The sequence below is a fragment of the Psammomys obesus genome, unplaced genomic scaffold (assembly GCF_907164565.1).
Source record: "Psammomys obesus unplaced genomic scaffold, mPsaObe1.curated_primary_1811, whole genome shotgun sequence".
Lineage (NCBI taxonomy): Eukaryota > Metazoa > Chordata > Mammalia > Rodentia > Muridae > Psammomys > Psammomys obesus.
Window position 1 is genome coordinate 22,140,628 of NW_026596079.1, and position 15,710 is coordinate 22,156,337.

At 42.2% G+C, this 15,710-nt stretch overlaps 1 protein-coding gene across 1 annotated transcript; it reads right to left on the reverse strand.

Moving 5' to 3' along the window:
• Nucleotides 1–5,690: 5,690 nt before the first annotated feature.
• Ccn3 (cellular communication network factor 3) lies at nucleotides 5,691–13,063 on the reverse strand. Its single transcript, XM_055626484.1, has 5 exons — nucleotides 12,876–13,063; nucleotides 12,522–12,747; nucleotides 11,204–11,455; nucleotides 10,044–10,258; nucleotides 5,691–7,174 (listed from the first exon to the last, which is right to left on the reverse strand). Exons 1-5 carry the CDS (start codon nucleotides 12,957–12,959, stop codon nucleotides 6,878–6,880), a joined length of 1,074 nt encoding a protein of 357 aa, XP_055482459.1. The 5' UTR covers nucleotides 12,960–13,063; the 3' UTR covers nucleotides 5,691–6,877.
• Between the last annotated feature and the right edge of the window lie 2,647 nt (nucleotides 13,064–15,710).

A 15,710-nucleotide genomic window follows, 5' to 3' on the forward strand; every position in this document is an offset into this window, starting at 1 on the left:
AAACAGCACAGTGTGTAAGAACACTTGTCCATCATGATAACCTGATTTTGATCCCTGAGACAAATATGGTGGAAAGTGACAACCAAGTTCTGTGGGTTATTATTTGTGTGTGCGTGTGTGTGTGTGTAAATAGTTTTTAAACCTTTTTTTTTTTTTTAAAGGAAGAGGTTATGGTTAGTTTAGCTGGGTGAAAAAGTGTAGTAGTACTAAAATTGTCTTATGTAACCTGAGCATAACATATTTTCATCTAACAACATAGAATCTGAAAGATTTTTGCAATCTTTATCCTCTCTTCTGTATGCTGTGCTATACAAACAACAGAGAAGAGTTTCACTGTTGAACTTTCAGATGAACTAGAACCACCTCCTCTGTAAGACCCTACTATGACAATACCCTTTCAAGGCCCTAGCAGGTGGTTTTGTTTCATTAGGACATATCTGGGTCAGTCTGGAGCACAGTGATCCATATTTAATCAAAGTTAAGAACTTTATAATCTCTTTCAAGCTTTTGAATTCCTACAAGCAGAACTTGCTTCATAGATTTTGCTAATAAAATATAAGTCCAAGTAACAACTTCTTCCTGGATTATACAATATTTATTTCTAAGCTCCTTTCAGTGTAAATAAGAAGCTGATATAAAGCCCTGCCATTAGAATGGAGCTGCACATTGTATGTACAGTTTCTTGGGCTGACATTCAGACCTAAGGATAAAGACATCTTTTAGGAAGAGTGGTCCAACATTGTCATCCTTACCCTTTACACCTCCTGATTATCCCTTGAACAGCTGGCTTAATGTAACAGTAATTTACAGTCCCCAGCTGGAAGGCTGCAAAGAATTCTTCATTATCCATAGTTCAGCAAATGCCAGGAGTGTTATTGAAGTGGTAATTGAATTTTGTGAACCCTCTGTGGTCCAGCCAGCATAGCATTGTGTGCAAGAATCATGTGACGTGCTGAAGATGAATACATGTCTAATAATAAAGTATCCTCAGGCAAAGCTCAATAACACCCAGCCAAAGAGAACATAATGATTTGATGATTTGACTTCTGATATTGAGCATTTTGGAATGGGATCCATTCAGAAGCATGACAATGTGTACCTACAAGGAGGTTATACAGAGCAAAATCTAATGCTTCCCAGAAATCTTTATCAAAAATTTAATTGAAATTTTCATCAAGTAGAGCTGTGCATAAGACAAATTATCCCCTTGTCTAATCAAAGCTATCCTTGCCTAACTCTTTAATTGAATCCTTGTGTGGGAAAAGAAAATTCCTGAAATAAATTTTGATGAGAGTTTTCAATGAAATGTGCCTTATCACAACTCCAGCGACCAAGTGCTTTCAAACTTTCACACTCACAGAATGACCTCACACTCAATGCTTTGCAATGCTGTTTCTAAAAGAGAACATTTATGGTTTGGGAAAATAGCTCAGAAAATCAGCACTGTTGGAATTGTTTTGGTTGCTGAAAATATACTTGGCCTCAGTGACTGTGGCCCTCTTGAAAGGAAACAGCTTTGGCTCTGAGCTTAGGCAGACCCCGGGTTTGAATCCTCCCCCTCTCGTGGCATGCACTCTGTCCTTAATAGGTCATTCAGCTTTTTGTGTCTTTTTCTCTTTCCTTGCAGAACTGAGCTCTATGGAGTCGGGGAGAAAGTGGGCAGACTGCTTGCTACATAAGCATGAAGACCTGAGTTTGGACCCCAAAGACCTGTGTTGAAAGCAGAGTTTGGCAGTGTACCCTTTAATCTTAATTCTGGAAGGTAGAAGATAGGAAGATATTTGGATTTGATGGGGAGCCAGTTTAACCAAATCAATGAGCTCCAAGTTCAGTGAAAGACCAGTTTCCCACAAATAGGTTGAAGAGCAACTTAAAAAGACACCACACACACACATTTGGATACACATGAATACACACACACACCCCACAAAGACATACACAGAGAAACATACACACATACACATGGCTCAATAATCTACATATACATTAAGTATAGAATAAAGGACTGTGCCTATTACACTAACAGTTGTCATTTACAAGTCTGCTACATGACAGGCACAATCAACTGCTTTGAGCACATACTGCCTTAATTCTGTAAGTTAGTATGTAAAGTGACTGACTTATCCTACTTTTGCTGAGACCGGCCTTACGTTTATAATGGAGAGTCTTGAATCTTCAGGATCCTTGTCAATTGAAGACAAAGTAGACCAGTCAGTTCTTCACTCATCAGAACATAGTCTCACTCTACAGGTGTGGAGACTGAGACTCAGGCATGAACTACCTAATATGTCAGAACTTGGAAAAAGTAAGTCTGGTCTTCAAAGCCAGGCTCAGCTAAGTCCCATGGCAGTGCTGCCTGGGTGCCCAAACTTGGCTCAGTCAGTGTTAGCTTCCTTACGATGTTACAAGAACATTTTGAACTTTACAAAACTTCATACATCAGCTCACATTTTTCTAACCTTTAATTATAATTTCAGGAATGCATGTGTGAGGGGGTGTTTGTATGTGTTGGAGAGTAAGAAATAGTGATAATAAGAATGAAAGTCTAAGAGTCTGGCATTTATTTCAAAGAATGTCCTGTGATCTGTCAATGCAGAAACCACTCATTATTTACTCATTCAGTCAATAGGTATACAAGGATGTATGTTGTGTGTAAGACACTTGGGGAGATACAAAGATGGGGAATACACTCAATGTGTCTGTAATAAGAATATGAAGAAATAAGTTATAAAAGTACTAGAACTCTGATAATAGGGACAAGTCCTAAAACCAACGTCCTGCAAACACATTGCCCAGTTGACCTTTTGTGAGAAGCTTGAACTACATGAAGCTACATGGGCCTACCTTCATGCTTCTAGTTCTCTCTCTCCCATCTCCCCTTCCTTCCTCTCTCCTCTCCTTTTTTCTCCTTTTGCATTAAGTTGCTGTTCTTGACTGGAGGGTTCATTCTCTTTTCCTTTGTTACTTAAGAGGAAATGTCAGCTCTTCAGGTACAACTGTAGAGTAGTCACTGGACGCCTTTATAGGGTAGTTTTATGTCAAGTTGAAAGAAGCTAAAGTCATCTGTGAGCAGGGAACCTCACTTGGGAAAATGCCTCTATAAGATTGGGCGATATGCAAGCCTGTAGGACAGTTCTTAATTAGTGACTGGAAGCGGGGGCAGCCCATTGTAGGTGCCCTGGGGTGGTGGTTCTGGGTTCTATATGTAAGTAGAGTAGAAGAGCATGTGGTGCAAGCTGGTAAACATTACCCTTTCATGGCTTCTGCATCAGCTCCTGCTCCAGGTTCCTGCCCTGCTTGAGATTCTGTCCTGATTTCCTCCAATGATGAACTATGATGTAGATGTATAAGCTAAATAAACCATTTCCTTGTCAACTTGCTTTTTGGTCATGGTGTTTCATTGCAGCAATAGAAACTCTAAGATGCTACCTCAAGCTGTATTAACCACTGGCTTGATTATAGGATGTATGTATTTATTTATGTTCTATATTCCATAGGATGTATGAGTATTTATCTTCTATATTCATTGTTTCTTGCTTTAGCTTTTCCAAACAATGTAAATATCAGAAAGAAGGGTAGCCTGTTTAATTTATTTCTTGTTTTGTCCTTAGCTGTGTTCCGAGGATTTAAAACAATGTTAGACACATAGACGTAAACTAAGCATTCACTAGATGAGGAAAATGAATTAATTAGCAACTGTTTTTGATTCTCAAAGGTGCAGCTAATTCTACATGAAGCAGTTGTCATAGGATGGACTAAAGAGACATCTTGATTCACCCTTATTTTTTTTTTCTAGGTACAATAGCATATCCCTTCTTTAAAAAAAATGTTGACAGTCATAAAAAATGTAAACATTAACTTTTTAAACCTTCAAAATATCACACTGTACAGTTTTTCCTAGATATCCTTTGATAAATGTTCATAGATATTATCTTAAGACAAGGTCTTGCTACAGCACTGGCTGGCCTAGAACTTGTGATCTTCCTCCCTCAGCGTCAACTGAAATTATAAGCATGCATCACCACACCGGGTTCTTACATATCTTCAAACAATAACAAATTCCTCTTTTTATAGTTCTATATTGTGTGTGTGTGTATCCTTTATCTTATTTTCCCACTCTAAAAATTTACACATTATGATTTCTCTAGCTAAATCTGTGTTGTTGGAACTCATTAGGAAAAACATGGTCTTAAACAGCTCCAAAGACAGAGAATCCTGCTGTGGACTCATTCAATAGCATTAACAATTCCAAATGAGAAGATTTTTGGTTTGCATGTCCCTGTGTTCATGTATGGAGGCTGGGAGTCAATGTTGAGTGTCTTCCTCTTTTCTTTTCCACCTTATGTTTTGAGACAGGGTCCCTCACAAAACCTGAATCTTGGTGTTCGAGCTTGACTGGCTGGCCAGTGAATCCCAGGGAACATTCTCTCCCCACCCTTCTCCACCAGTGCTGGGAACACAGGTATGCTGTGCCACACCCAGCTTTTCCATGAGGGCCTGGGATCCAAACTCAGATGCCTACACTTGTGTAGTGAGCTCTTTGCTCACTCTGAGGCTTCATGGTTCTTTCTTTTAACTTCCTGGTTTTTAAAAAAATGTTTTCCATGAGCAGCCAGAGGAGATGAGGGGTACTGACTTGATATTATTATTCAAATTAAATGACGCAATGAAAGCAAGGAGCTTAGTCCAATGTAAGTATGCAATAAATGTTGGATGGCCTTGATAATCTCCTGAGAATCAACTCCTAGAAGTCCAATTTGCTTCCCAGTTTATCTGGAAGGCAAATATAAACTAGCTGTAAAAATGGATGTGAAGGAGGCTATAGTCTGAGGAAATGAAGTTAGAAAAAAATCCTTTAAAAAAATTAATGGAAGACTGAGTTCATAATGCCCCAGCCAGAAACTTTGAACTATAAACGCTCGTATTAACTGTGGCTTGGCTTTTATATCACCCAGGTGGCAGTCCTGGTCATGTCCTGCTCTGCATCATCCCTGGGATGAAGGCTCCTTTCAGTATCCCTGACAGACTGAGTCCAGAATGTCTAATGGAAATCGTAATCAAGGCCTTCATATAGAACAGTAGTAATTGTATAGAACACACTCGCCCTCCTCTACGCCTTAGCATCTTACTCATAATAGCCAACATAACAACATAACATTTATGCTATTGCAAATGGTTGTTACCTATGTAATCACTCTAGGCCAACCACAGGGTACAAATTAGCTACAAAGTAATATTTGTTCTCCCTAATCTCTTCAGTCCAAGGCTGGTTGGTTAGTTGCATCCCTTGGTACAGTGGTTACGGACATGGATAGGTAATGGTATGTTTTTCCCGGCAGATGGCAAGGGTAAACTGACAAAGAAGATACAAATGATTTCACTTGGGTAATGGGAATGGCAGCTGGACTATCCTTTGATAAAAGACACAGAGAAGTGAATATTGACCCTAAGAGAGCGAATTCAGATATCAGTGTATAAGAATGTCTAGGATGCTTCTGGAAACATGGTTGGGGCTGAAGATGATGGTCTGAGGAAATGGCACAGAGAGTATTTGAGACCTTGATGGTGGAGATCACTGAACATAGTAAAAGCTGTCTTTTTCCCTTCTGATAAAAAGCTATACGTACATCACAAAATACCCACTTTGCTTTTCAATCAATGCTACTGACTGAGGTCCCATTTAATTCATGGATTTTTATTTTAAGTGAACAACATTAAACTCATAACACAAAACTAATACCAGAGTCACACACTCATAGCATCATATTTTTTTAAAGTTGTGTCTGACAACTAGAGAAATTAAAGAGAATATTTTACAAGATGTATAATTTATATTCCATAAATACTTTAAGGGGAAAAGTGGAACACGTGCGGTGATGTAGCAGTTGCATTGGGCAGCGCATTTTCTGATCTTTATCTATTAAACACATGTAGTGCACATGTATATCTTGTGTTTTCATAACCATAACCAAAGGATTGTTTTGAGCAGCTCTTCAATAACTCTAAACTTTCATAAGATTTGTGGATTCTGATCTTCCTTCTCAATACTGCACCAAAAGCACATTTGAAAGTCATCAGAGATTGTAATTAGGTGGCCTGGTCCTCAGTGTACTGTTTGACTACGAGAGAATCCCTGCTGAATTATGAAGAAGTGAGCCTCGGCAGACCCCAGGACACAAACCGTGGGTAGAGAGGCCCCGTCATCTCTGCACTGGAAGGTTTTGGTTCGGCTTCTTTCGACTGGAAAGGAGTCAGTTTATCTACAGTGGAGAAAGTTCGTGATCCCAGTCCACTTAATTAAAGACATTCCACTGCTGTAGCTGCAGCACATTTCCTAGTATACCACTAAGTAAAAATACCAGACTCTGAACTTCCATGTTCAAGAGCTGTATGTTTCCTTTGACCTTAGACTTGGAAGTACAGAGTTGACCTACCCCAAATGGGAGCTCGGTAGAGGTCCCTCAGTATATAGTGAGATATATATATATATATGTACACGTTCAATGTGATCTTAGATTTCCCTGTGTCATTCATTTCTGTGACACTTATTGGTATATAACTAGTGCACAGAAAATGAGTGTAGCATGACCCACTCTACAAGCTAAATCATCGTTCTGACTTAAATTTACGCAGATTTGCACTTTCAATAAACAGCACAGGAAAGCAAGTCCTCCCTAAGCTATATCCTGAGCTTACCTTGATTCCAAGTTTACATTTGGAACACCTTTCCTTAAAAAATAGAAAACAAATATAAATGATGTCATATGATCACAGAAACATACATGGACACTGTTTCACTATTTTCTTATAGTCAGGTGATAGCCAGCCAAGTGACAGTAATGGTTTGCCTCCATCCATGTGCTTTTCTGGACACCTGTTACATTTCTCCTCTGCTCGTCTTCAGCTCCAGCTCCTGAAGAAAGGCTTCATTGTTCTGGGGGCAGTTAGAGTGACAGGTACAGGTTCCAATGACCATCACTGGTTTCTTGATGGTTTGCCCTGGGGAACACTGAAATTCCACCTGGATGGTTTTGGTGTTGTGTGGGGTACAGCACCGGCCATCGCTGCAGACCCCACAGAATCTGGGCTTGTAGGTGTGCAGGCTAGTGCAGTTCTTGAACTGTAGGTGGATGGCTTTCAGGGACTTCTTTGTGCGGAGACACTTTTTACCTTTCTAAGAAAAAAGAGAGAGAGAGAGTGTTGACTGGAAATCCTGCAGTTCTTCTGAAAGACCACTTAAGCAGTCGCCCGCCCAGTATCCTTTGATCTTGCTTCTTTTTAAATGAAGCAGCAATTTTACTTGGACAATGTTGTCAGCTCAAATCAGTAGCTTCCCCAAGGTACCTGGGAATTTGTGATAAAATGTCCAATGACAACATCAGTCTAGTCATTCTGGGTAATCCTCTGCCTTTTGGGCACTTCTTACTGGCCTCTTACATTCATTTTCTTTTCTGCCTAGAATTTGAATATAATGCCAAGTGAAAAGAATCCCCTTTTGTCTTTGAGTCTATGAACAGGAAGAAGAAAGCATCTCCCATTTAAAGACATTGCTTTTATTCAGCAAAATGCATTTTTTGGTGTTACTGAGAAAAGGACCAAAAATGGCATTAGTAAAGCGTATTAATGTTTTGAGGACTTTTCAGGCATTAATTTACTTAATTTAAACAGCATTAATTCACATAATTATGTATACAAGGCACAACTGACCCAATTTTATTTGAAAAAAAATGGAGTCTTAAAGGACTGAAATGATCAGAAAATATCATTTTCAAGTATTGGAATTTGTCTGATGTAAAGCCAATTCCTTCTAATACATTATGACCTTGGAAATTCTAGAACCATAAAATTTAAGACTCTTCCCATGAAACTGAATTGAGTGGAAAGTTTATTCAATATCCCACTAGTTCAGATAATAAAGAAACTGACTCAATTTCATTAAATAAACAAACAACTAACTTTTATTTTGTACTCGACTACAAATTTGCCAGAATTCTCCACTGCAAACTTTCTGGCGGGTGAGGGAGTCTCATGGTATGTAGGGTGATGATTAGGAATCCTTTTATGTCCATGGTTCTCAAACTACCACACACATGAACACACCCTCAGGGCTTTGTTAAAACCTACTCTTGGTCTTTACAGGCAGGGTTCTGGTCTTAGCAGTTGCTGCTGTATCTGGTGTCTACACAAGAAGAGCCTCAGCCATAGACTTTAGAAATCTCAGAAACAAAGAACCTAGTCCTGTATTCCAAAGACATTTCCAGGACCTGTATAAAGTACGCACACCATGTAAAGATCTTAAGCATAGTACTTCCCAGTATAAAGTAAAATGTTAAAGCAAACATCATTCATGTGAAGGAACAATACAAAAGATCAAATTCTAGAAGACTTATAGAAAAAAGCCTTATTTAATAAAGAAGTAACTATGTTCATGAAAATTTTGAAAGGCCTGTTTTTCCTTCTTTGTAGTTAATATTTAGAATATAGTTTTTTCAATAGCTGTTAAAAACCAGAGGTAGCAACATTGCTGTGAATTGTATGTCCTTGCAGGTAAGTGCGTGACAGCTTATGTGGGTGAATGTTCATTGCGAAGCTACCCGTTTCCCAAAGTGTCAGAAGATGCATTTCTAAGGTACAATTTTGGAGAAAAGGTATTTCTAGTTCCTTCTGAATTTACAGAAGGAACATAGAGTTGGGGTAAATCTCTGAAATCATATTGCTGAACAACCTCATAACCGGTGAGATCATGAGGGACTCTTGTCTTAGCAGTAAGGAACATTTCCTGGCTAACATTAAGAGAGTATTTAATCTATGTCTAACAGTTTGTAAATTTGTAAGCTCATTTTGTTTAATCCTTATGACAACCTCAAGATAAATGTTTTCTTTTCTTTTCTTTTGTTTGTTTGTTTCTTTCTTTTTTTTTCCTCTCTCTGTCTTCTTTTTGAGTCAGAGTCTTTCCATATAGCTCTGCCTTTCCTGGAGCTCTCTATGTAGACCAGGCTGGATTCAAACTGAAAGAGCTCCACCTGCCTCTGCCTCCCAAGCACTGGGATTAAAGGTATGTGCCAATATGTCCAGCACGAGATATTTTCAATGGTCCACTCAATGGGGAAAGAATTTAAAATAAACTGCCCAAGATCACACCTAGGTCCTGTTGAAAGGATTTAAAGCCAGGTTGAACTGGTTCTAGTGTTGTCCCCTTAAAGATTATATGATACTGCTTCAGAGTAGAGATACACAGAGCTTGAATTTCTAAAGGTTGTTTTATCTTGGCCTCAGGTTGATAGAAGGCTCTATATAATGGTTAAATCTGATCCAGTTCTGCAACAAGACCTGTTATGTCATCAGGAACCAATTAAGGCTCCTGATCTGCACACTTTATACCTAGAATCAACATATCATGTTGACATAATTCCAACGACAACAACAAAAAAGGTGGTGGGGTGTTTCACTTGGCTCATGTTGCCTTACTCTGGCAAATGTGCTATTTCTACCAGGCTTTTCAAAATATTGTTATGTTGATCATTTCCAAACACACGTTCATGCGTTTACTGACTGGTTTTTAATTATGGACACAATATGTTCTGGGAATCATAGTAGGATCTTCGGACTGCAAGGTGAATAAAGCAGGCAGCCTCTATCCCGGTTCTTCTTATAGCTTGTACCTGATTTCTTAAAACAAACAAACAAACAAACAAAAAACCAAAAAAAAAAAAAAAACCAAAACAAAAAAACAACTAACCTTGCTAAAGCCAGCTCTACCTCACAATCAGAGAGCAATTTTTTTCTCCAAGTATGGGATGTGCTGTATTAGCCCTTCCTCATTTGTTTGTCGAACAGCTGTGGGTCATTTACATATATTAAAAAGAAAGACAGAAAGGACTGATTTTGATTCCGGGTGCTCCACACCCTTCCTTTGTCTAGGTTAATGCCTGGTTAGAGCAGATGTTTTTCAGTCAGCTAGTGTGGCCGTGACTTTCTGGAGGCCAGGCTTCAAGGAGGCGAAGCCACTGCTGTAGAGTAACAGGCCTCCTCTGGACTCCTACCTTGTCAGTTGGTTGCTTGGACTCTTGTTCACAAGGCCGAACCATGCAGAGACGAGTTTGCTTCACCATCTCACACTGGCGGTTCCTGTTGGTGACCCTGGAGGACAAGCCCATTCCGCAGCTTTTGGAGCACGCACTCCACTCTGTGGTCTGCTCGATACAGTTGATACTGGCGTCAGAGACTTCGACCCCTACGGTGGCTTCTGGCCTGTAGGCTGTCGAAGGCATAAATACAGTTATTTGAGTAAAATATGGGCATAAGTAAGTGTCCCTCAGACAACATTAGATGGTGAATTTTAATTTTGTAGCTGATATAGACCAGTTTAGAACTAGGTTTATTTGTAAAGCCCTAGTGGGTAGGCGTGACGTAGGATTGCAAGAAACTTTTATTCAATTGACCATGAGACACTTAGAACAACTTGTTATAAGAAACTTAAATTATATGAACATAGGATCATAAGCTGAATATTCTCAGCGTGTAGTTTGGTACATAAAAAGGTCATGATAAACAATTTGATTTTTGTGTATATGTTTGTGTGTGTGTGTGTGTGTGTGCATGGCCATGTGTTTGCAGGTGTGCATGCCTGCGTATGCACATGTGTTTGGAGGCCATGGATCTACCTTAAATGCTGTTTCTCAGGAGCTCATTCACTGAAATCTGGGGTTCATTGACTAGGTTCGTCTGGTTGGCCAGTGGCCTCAGGCGACCTGCAGATCATTGCCTCCTCAGCATTAGGATTACATACAAGGTGTATTTTTAAAGGGTGTTGGGGACCCAGCTAAGCTCCTGACACCTACACTGCAATCACTTTACTAACAGAGCTATTTCTCCAATGCCAAATCAAAAATCCAGAAAAGAAAAAGGGTTGTTTTTTTTTTTTTTTTTTAAAAAAAACTAAGAGTCAATCAGGAGAGAGCAAGAGAGAGTCAAAGAGTACCCATCCCATAAGGCAAACACTAAACATGAGCGACCGGCTCAGTGGGGCCCATCTAAAAGAGAAGCTGTGTACACATTTCAGCAATCTAGCTCAGAATGAAATCAACGGTGCATGTGATCTCAGTGGGCAACCCGGAATTCACAGTGGAACAGCCATCCCAGAGTCACACTTGCTTTGTGACTGCATTGACCCCCACTCTCTAGCATGTCTGCAGTTTCTCACCTGGAAGGGCCAGGCCTCCCAGTGTCCCCTGCTCATTTGGGCCACAGGTCCACTTTTCGCAGCACTCTCCAGGCACAGCAACTTTTCTTGGAGTTGGGCAGTCAGGACCTGGCAGCAGCACATCCAGCTGGCAGCGGGGCACACAGCCAATCTGCCCATCTCTGCAGGTGCAGTGGTATTGACAGTTGGGTTCAAACTTCTCTCCGCTGCGGTAAATGACCCCATCGAACACACAGTTGTCTCCCTCGAGAACTAGAACATTCAGGAAGAAGGGAAGGCAGAGGGAAGAGGAGAGAGAAAAATGAAAGCACAATTCAACTGGAAAGCTGTGTGCCGTTGGCAGGACATGGTCAGAAGTTGTTCCTTTTCTAGTTCAGATGACTGGCTTCTTATACGTCTCAAGGAGAGAGAGGTGTAAATACTGAAGAATCTGAACACTGTCAATACACATATTTTGGTTAATTGATGGCTTTTAACACAGCTCCACTTCCTTTTGAAATCACCTACCCTGAAATGATTTCATTTCTAAGACAACAAAGACAAGAACAAATAAGGAGGTCACACTTTGGAGACCCTATCTCCAAAGATAAGATCATTTCCCAAGAACCATCTTAGAGTCTTCTACTGCAGTAATTTAGGATTTAAAACCAAATAGCTTTCAGACTGGGAAGGGCATTAAACTTTCTTGGCATTGATGTGCAGTAAGACATCACTAGCTTAGAGAAAAAAGAAAGAAAGAAAAGGCTTAAACTTTCCAGGGAACTGGGGGATGGCCCCGATTATAGCAGTGTAGCTCGTGGGAAATTGATCTCCCATTGATTAATTTTCATGAGCCAGGATTGGCTAGTTGCCTGCATTTTATTTTACTGCAGCCCAGACAGGAGTGACATAGTCCTCCCAAGAGAAGGAATTGCTTTGGCTCAAGTAGGACAATTACAGGTGTGAAAAAAAAAATGTGTTGGGCTGCTGTTGGGGAACCGTAGGGGTGTGAGTAAGCCCATATTCCCATCACCCCAAACGTTCCCCTGAAAATCCAAATAAAGTGATCTCGTTGGCCCTTAACTCTGCTGTCATCCCTTGTCTCTTCTCTAGGCAGCAAGTCATGTACCTGCACTGAGCTCATCTCCTCTCAGCCTGATGTCCGATACACAGTAAGCCCTCCACATAGGTCACTTACGGTACTGTACTATTGCTACAAATGTGTTTTGCTTGGTTCTCGGGGAAAGGGGGAAAGAGAGCAAACAGAGGAAAACAGTTTCACCTAGCTGCCCGAGGAGAGGTGAGGCCAAGGAGGGGACAGCAAGAGGGACAGGATTACCCATGCATATGCCAGTCTGGTTGCTGGGGTCTGCACTGCGGTCACAGTAGAGGCCGCTGCTCTGGTCGCAGGGCTTCAGCTCGGAGCAGCTCTCCCCGCGCTGGCGGGCGCACACCAGACAGCAGGAGCAGCCATCCAGCACCGAGCGCACCCCAGGGGCGCAAGTCGGCGGTGTAGTGGGGCACTGGAGCGGGCACGGGGACTGACAGCGCTGGGCTGCAGAAACCTAGGAAGAGCGGCGGGACAAGAAAAGGATCCCTGGTTATCAGGGACAAACTACGGCAGAGTGAGCCCGGGACGGATCAGGGTCAAGCCAGGAGACCATCCCGGGCATCCTAAGCGTGCGCCACTTACTTGACTTAAGAGATAGAAGAGCAGGAAGCCTTGGCAGAGGCATCGCCTTCGCAGGAAGAAGCTCATGTTCTGCATGCTCTGCATGCTAAGGCTGTCACGGTCTGGAGATGGGGACTGCCCCTTCAACCCAGGTCTGGCTGAGTGGCGAGCGCCACCCGTGCAGGTTTTATAGCGCGCTCCAGGGACGCACAAGCTGGTTGGCTGCGTTGGGAGGAGGTGGGTGGGTGGGGAAATCATCTGGGTGGGGAAGTGGAAGCAGCTCCGCGGTTGCCATGGTGATGGGCCCCAAGGCTGCTCTCCTTAGGGCGTGGCGCCGGGCCTGAGTGTGCCTGTGTGTGGCGATTGGCTTTTCCCTGAGCACCGGGAGGGGCTGGGTGGAGCCGGGAGGCCAAGACCCCAAGCCAGCTACAGCTGGTGGGAAGGAAACGCCCTCTTCCTCGGTGTGTTTGCTTCACCTTCCCCTCGGAGGAAGACCTTGCTACTCCCCAGCACCTTCCGCCCTCAGTGCTCCAAACAGGGCTACAAACACCGAGCTCTTGACCGGGACGTCTGAAGTTTGGGGCCATATGAGCAGGGCAGGGATTGGCCAGAGGCCCAGAGGTTTAGTCATAAGGGAAGCACATGCAAGTTTGTCACCGTTTATTAGGGCACTCTCTGAAATGTGTTAAGGACACACACACACACACACACACACACACACACACACGCGCACACACTGATAAATGAAATAACAAAACACTTCGTCAAGAGTGGGGGGATGCTATTGGCCAAATTCTTTTGATTGTAATCATTTTAAAATTCGCGAAGTCTTAAGACCCAAGTTCTACATGCCCAGTAGAAATAAAAGTAAAACAATGAAATACAAATAAAAGGGGGAGGGGAAAACTTTCCGTGGCAGAGAAGTCTTGAAACACCTGCCATATGGCACCGACTGTAAAACTGCTACCAGGCTACGGTCCTATGACAGCCTCGCTGGGTTGCTCTCACTGCCCGGATGAACTGAAAAGGAGAGAGGAAAGTTCTTGTTTGACTTGACTGAAGAGCACCTCTCCAACCTGTCATTCATTTGCAAAAGGAAAAGATGATCTGCAGCTGTATGTTTGCCCCCTCCTGTGAGAGAGAGAGAGCTGGTTTTATTCTTGCAAAGGTGACCCCATGTGACAGATTTAAAGCAGGCTTTTCCCTCCCTGTATTTCTGTATTCTCAGCAAGAAAAACTATACTCAGCCCCCTTGAGGATAGCTACTTCGGAAAGACACTTCGTAAGCAAAATTATACAGGCCTGTGATATAACTCTAGACTTTACAAGACCCAAAGTGCCTCTACATTGCTGACCTTCAGCAGGAGGGAAACCAATGGTAAAGTGTAGAGTGAACCTCGGTTGTCCCCTCCAGTGCTCCAAGACGGCAAAGTCACTTCCACCTCTTTTGTGTTTTATTTGTTTGTTTGTTTGTTACAGCTTGGAACTTCCCTGACACACTGCCACAACTGATTTTTTTTTGGGGGGGGGCAGGAAACTGCGGCTGAGAAGCACACAAAGTTTACACAGAGATGGGGGAGTTCATTTGCACATCTGATTGGGGGCGTTCATGTGCTTGTCAGGTTAATGTTCTTCATTCGCCACCTGTCTTGGTCATACCTCCCTTCTGGCTGCACAGCGGAGACGATTAGAGTGCGCGTTTTTTCCAAGTTACAGATTCTTGAGCCTGACACTTGACCATCTTCGTGGTGTATCTTGGTGTGGTGAATTCTAATGTGTGATGAGTGGTAAGCTAACTTTGGGGAAACCAAGTAGGAGCAGCGCTGAGGTCCGGCAAACTCTGGGAAAGGGTGAGGAAGGCAAGGAAAATGTAACACCATGAAGGCAAGAAGTGGCAGATTCACTGCTGCTTGGACTCTTGCTGGTGAATGCAAGAAACTAAAGGACGGTTTTAACAGAAGGCTGCTGCGATGTTTCCATAGTAACTGGTTGGGAATAGTGCAACTTGGTCTCAGAGCTTTGAAGACTGTCAAGACCAAGGCTCTTGAATGATGCTCACAGCTTCTCTGTGTTACGGCAACATAAGCCTGTTTCTTCCCTATAAAGCAGTACTTCTCAACCTTCTTAATGCTGCAGCCCTTTAGTACCATTCCTCATGTTGTGGTGACCCTCAGTCATAAAATTATTTTGTTGCTACTTCATAACTGTGATTTTGCTGCTGCTATGAATCATAATGCAAATATCTGATATGAGGGTATCTGATATGTGACCCCGAAGGGGTTGTGACCCCCAGGTTGAGAGCTGCTGCTCTAAAGGGAAGGATGATTCTGCAAAGTCTCTGATTGTTTATGGCCACATCGCTATGGAAGGAACATCGCTTTTCATTAGACTCCTTTGAGAGAAATTGAGGAAAGTGAACACAGAGATTATTCTGGGCTCATCTGAGGAAACAAGAAGGTGAGGTGCAATGGTTCGCTATCACACATGGCTGGAAGAGAAATCATATCAGGTTCCTGAGAAAGAGGGACCATTCTTTAGGAAGAGAGAGAACTTGGCAAACAAACACAGCACCTCTATTCTATGATCTGCTAATACGGTAGGGAGGAATAAAGATCGTCAAGTCAAAACAACTATGTACTGCAGACAAGACTATCTGGCAGTACCCATGTCACATCAGGCTTTTTGTTGTCCTTGGAGCCAGCCTGCATGGCTTGGTGTCTTATATCATTTTATAATTAAGGTTCTGTGAGACTTACACCCACCAGAATGGATGAGATAAAAAACTCAAGTGATAACACATGCTGGAGAGGATGTGGAGAAAGGGGAACCCTCCTCCATTGCTGGTGGGAATGTAAA

Coding starts and splice junctions, on each gene's coding strand:
- Ccn3 (XM_055626484.1), bottom strand. CDS start 12,959: ATGCAGAGCATGCAGAACATGAGCTTCTTCCTGCGAAGGCGATGCCTC. Junction 11,456..12,521: donor CCAGACTGGCATATGCATGG/GTAATCCTGTCC, acceptor TGAATGTTCTAG/TTCTCGAGGGAGACAACTGT. Junction 10,259..11,203: donor GGGAGGCCTGGCCCTTCCAG/GTGAGAAACTGC, acceptor TGCCTTCGACAG/CCTACAGGCCAGAAGCCACC.